General features: G+C 47.1%; 1 protein-coding gene and 1 pseudogene across 1 annotated transcript; one reads left to right on the top strand and one right to left on the bottom strand.

Annotated features, from left to right (window-relative positions):
- Nucleotides 1-366: 366 nt before the first annotated feature.
- LOC6035134 (zinc finger protein 354A) lies at nt 367-1,790 on the bottom strand. The gene is made up of 2 exons (XM_038249503.1): nt 1,176-1,790; nt 367-1,110 (listed from the first exon to the last, which is right to left on the bottom strand). Exons 1-2 carry the CDS (start codon nt 1,698-1,700, stop codon nt 436-438), a joined length of 1,200 nt encoding a protein of 399 aa, XP_038105431.1. The 5' UTR covers nt 1,701-1,790; the 3' UTR covers nt 367-435.
- A 1,689-nt stretch (nt 1,791-3,479) lies between these two features.
- Nucleotides 3,480-4,344, top strand: LOC6036803 (annotated as a pseudogene).
- The last annotated feature ends 220 nt before the right edge of the window (nt 4,345-4,564 follow it).

Below are 4,564 nucleotides of genomic sequence, written 5' to 3'. Positions count from 1 at the left end.
ACCTCAAAATTCTAAAACGTTAGCGTTGTTTTCTTTAGAATTTTTAAATTAATTAAAATGTTTTATTCAGGAATTAAAAAGCAGATTTTTGAAAGTTTGTAACAATATCCTAATTTTATTTAAATTTCCAATGCATTATTTTTTTTATTGTTGTGCTTTCTTAAAAATGTTGAAGTTTTTGTGATTTTTAATTATTTTTTTAATTTAAAAAATCTCAATTTTTTAAGGCGAAATTGTCTAAAAAAGCATAAAAAAACCAGTGAAGTTTAAAACAATTTCGTTCAAGATTTCTTTAAATAAATTTTGAACCAGTTTTTTCTGAAGTTTTTAAAAATTGCTTTTTTTTAAACACAAAAAAAGATTATGTAAATTTTGAGTAGAAATATTTATTATTTGATTTTAATCGTCCATTTCCTCACACAACCCGATCCTACCTCACTCTCCGAGCAGCATCTTGAGCGCCTCCAGTGCCGGACTGGGTTCGCCCTGGGCCGCGCCACTTCCGGCCATCAAATCCAGCACCGTCGTGGCCGTTGCCGTCGCCGTCGCCGACGCAGACTTTCGCTTTTTCGCCTTGGCGCGGTGCTTTTTGGCCAGTGTCGCCGCCGAGTCCGTCCCGCCACCCGCCGTCGCCGTCGTCGATCCGAGCGCCCTGTCCATGGCGGTGGGCACGCGCCGGAAGTCAAAGTCCTGGTCGACGCGGGCCACGATGTTGAGGCGGTGCTCCTCGCTGGTGACGTAAAGGTCTTCCGGCTTGTGGTGCACGTTGTGGGCGTCGAAGGCTTTTTTCGTACAGAACATGGAATCGCAGGTCGAGCACTTGAGCAGATCTTCCGGGATGGCGCACCGCTCCTCGTACGGGTGGTGGTCTTCGATGTGTTTGAGGAGGTTGAATTTAAGCATGTATTCCGACCCGCACAGGTGGCAATAGTAAATGGAGATTATTTCGCCGGCCTGGTTGAGGCGGACCTTTTTCGACGGCGTCGGCACGAACGGATGGGCCATCATGCGCTTCTCCAGGTTGTGGGCGGTTCGGACGTGGAGCTCGAGCGCGTCCTGCGCGCTGAAGGCGGTGCCGCAGAAGCCACAGCTAAAGTCCTGCCGGGGATCCTGGAAAGAACAACGGGGATGTGTCGTTAGTCATCCTGAAATCCCTACAAAATTCCATCCCTCACCTCCTCCACCGTCTCCCCCTTGTGCTCCAGCGCCTGGTGCTGCTCGAGGGCCACCCTCAGCGGGAACAACCGGCCACAGAGCTTGCAAAAGTAGTTTTTCGCCTCGTAATTGTGCTTCCGGTATTTGTGCTCGATCGCCTTCGACATCGTCGTGAACGTCTCCGGGCACCACTCGCACTCAATCAGCACGAGCGCGGACCGTTCCGGATTCTTCCCCGTAACCTGCGTCGATCCATGCTTGAGAAAGTGCACCCGCAGCTTCCCGTGGCAGTCGAACCGGCTCTGGCAGAAGGTGCACACGAACATCTTCTTGGCGGCCACCGCGGGTGGTTCCACTTTTTTCGCCGGTTCCGGTGGTTTCGCTCGGAACTTGGGCGGTCCCTTTAGCAGTTTGATCTTTTTCAGTATCCGCTTTTCGCCGTTTTGCTCCAGAACGATCGAGTTGGGAGGGGCTGGCTGGTTGGGGATTTTGTTTGAGGGCGCGGCTTGCGCCGAAGATGTAGAACTCGCGGAAATGTTGGACATTTTGTGAGGAATTGCGGAATTTTTTTTCGGCGATTGAAGTGAACGAAAAGAACCGTAAACAACTTTTTTTCTTTCTTGTTTTGGCTGTTTTGGCAAAAGAGTCGACCGAGAACTGTCACGCTGACAGTGTTTGGTCGATTTTTGCTAGGGGTGCGTTTAGTAAACAGGCGAGCGAAATGATTTTTAATCAAGCGGGCGAAATAAAAGGCTGAGATCAAGCTGAGATAATCGGGTCCTAAAGCTTTTTTAAAACAAAAATCATGATCCGGAGAATTGGGTACTAAAGCTCTATGTAAATTTTTATGTACAACGGTATTGCACACTTTGCACCAAATTCTCCACCCTTGCAAATCATAACTGCACACCAAATATTTGCACACTTGAAATCCTACCCCTTCTCCCCCCCGCTCGCCTAGAGTGGTGCGTGTCTCGACTGAGCTTTGTTGCTTTCGAACACCTTAGAACAGTTTCGAACTAGGGTGTGTGTCTTTGACAGTTTTTTTCTGCTGTAGTTTGAGGTGTGCACTTTTGTATAGAGCTTTCCACAAGTTGCACGATTGTCTAAAAATCGCTGCAATCTGCAATAAAAAACACGATTAAAAACCATTTCTGATCACTTTTTTTTTTCATTTTAACGCAATTTTTTTTTTGACGAGACAACATTTTTTCGATGGATCAACTATGGTCCCCTTGGAACGAGCTGTCAAGTAGGAGCTTTTCTGTCAAGAAGGACCGCGAGGTTAATTTTTCCAAATTGATTTAAAAATCAATTTTAAACTCTTTGTGGTCGTACAAAGGGTCATTGTACTCAGAAAAATAAGCTTTATCGCTGTTAACAATAATATCAGCAATCTAAGCTTCATTTTAGGACCCAATTGGGTACTAAAGCCCCATGTCAACTTTTATGTACAACGGTAAAAAACACGATTAGAAACCATTTCTGACCACTTTTTTTTTCATTTTAACGCAAAAAAAAATATTGACAAGACAACATTTTTTCGATGGATCAACTATGGTCCCCTTGGAATTTGTTTGGTTTATTTATTTCCGTTTTCTATCTTAAAGTTACCTCCTTAACCTGATAAAAAGTTGTAAACTAACAGGCTGTCGTCACCGAGGGGAATGTCACTCCGCGATAACACACTAAAACGCACAAAAACGAACTCGAAAAGCATCAACGCTACTCATCGTGCCGAGTTTTCACATAACGCCACTTTAAAGCAAGTTATCGCAAGTTAACGCGCGTTAAAGCGAGTTAAAGCGAATAGCGTCTGCTCGACTTTTGAACCATGGAAATTTATCTTGCAACCTTGCCGTCGAGCAGTTTTTGGTCATGTTTGGCAACTCGGTATTTGTTTTTGTTTTTTCAAGCAGTTTTGACAGAAAGAAAAATACATAGCAAAAATTTAGTTTTTTTTTTTTGTCAACGGCCGGAAAAGTTTGCTCCGGTGTGAACGCCGGCTCTACTATTCACAGAGCAGGGCGCACGTTTTGCCAACCGGAAAAGTTAACCGGTGTGATCGACGGCTCTAGCACCAAGAGCTTAAAATGACTGACGGAGAATCCTGGCGCAAACTCTAGGAGGAGAAAAGTTTCCGGGTAATGTTTTTTTAGCAGTGCGATTAAGATATTTTGTGATTCTTATTGTTGTTTTTGTAGGCAAATAACCGACGAGCTTGTCTGTAAATTAGCCTAGACTGGGGCCATCACAGTGCCGGGCCCCGCTGACCGCTGAATGGCGCACCACATCATGTACGCTGCATTATCAGCTATCTATCTCCAGCTTCCGTCCTGATTGTGATCTTCCCCCAGCGAATCGCCAAAACGTTTGCCGAGGAGGAGGAGGGCGAAATCGCCCGGCTGTTCTCGTTTGTGGGGGCCATCGGCGACCTGATAAAGAGCACACTCGGCCCGAAGGGAATGGACATGGGCATAATTCAGGTGACGCACGGCCGCAGCGCCGGCCAGGTTGACGTCACCATCGACGGGACGACGATTCTGAAGGCGGTCTACGTAGACAATCCGGCGGCGAAGACCCTCGTGGACATGAGTCGCTTCCAAGACGACGAGGTTGGCGATGGAACGACTGCCGTGACTGTGTTGGCGTCGGAGTTACTGCGCGAGCCGGAAAAACTGATCGAGCAAAAGTTGCACCCGCAGACGATCATCGCCGGATGGAGAGCGGCCACGCAGGCGGCACGTTTGGCGTCCCAGCAAAAGGAGTACTTTGCCAAGCTGGTCGTCGATGCCGTGATGCGGTTGAAGTGAACCGAGGAATTGACCGCGAGTCAGCGCATAAAGAGGTTTCTTCGAGGATTCGTTCTTGGACGAAGATTTCCTGCTGGACAAGGAGCCCGGTGTGCACCAGTCGAAGCGCATCGAGAACGCAAAGATCTTAATCGCCAGCACGCCGATGGATACTGGATGGATGGATTATTGGATCGAGCATGAGGAAATGCTGATGGCCTGTGCTGTATTCAAACTGGCCGCGGAAACGTCCGGTAAGGAATCGATGGCCATGGAAGCATTCGGTCGCGCTCTGCTCCAGCTGCCGACGACGATCGCCGACAACAAAGGGTACGATTTCGTTTGTAACGCTCAGCTATTTAAACGAAGAATATCTGATGCGGCAAAAGATCAGTGACGACGATGAGCGCAGCATAATCGGAGGACGCGAAACGGACCCCGAAAGCATTGAAACACTGGATGAGGAAGAAGTGAACGTGGATATAGAATGCCTTCCGGAAAAACGATCGGCACAAGCTGGAGGCGCAACACATCAAGGATTGCAATGAGTTGAATAAAAAGGGCGCCATGGAATTCTGAAAGGACAATTTGGATTAAATCGAGAAGAATAAATAAAA

Source organism: Culex quinquefasciatus, chromosome 1, assembly GCF_015732765.1.
Source record: "Culex quinquefasciatus strain JHB chromosome 1, VPISU_Cqui_1.0_pri_paternal, whole genome shotgun sequence".
NCBI lineage: Eukaryota > Metazoa > Arthropoda > Insecta > Diptera > Culicidae > Culex > Culex quinquefasciatus.
Note: the sequence above shows the minus strand (reverse complement) of the source record. Positions and strands in the feature narration are given on the sequence as shown.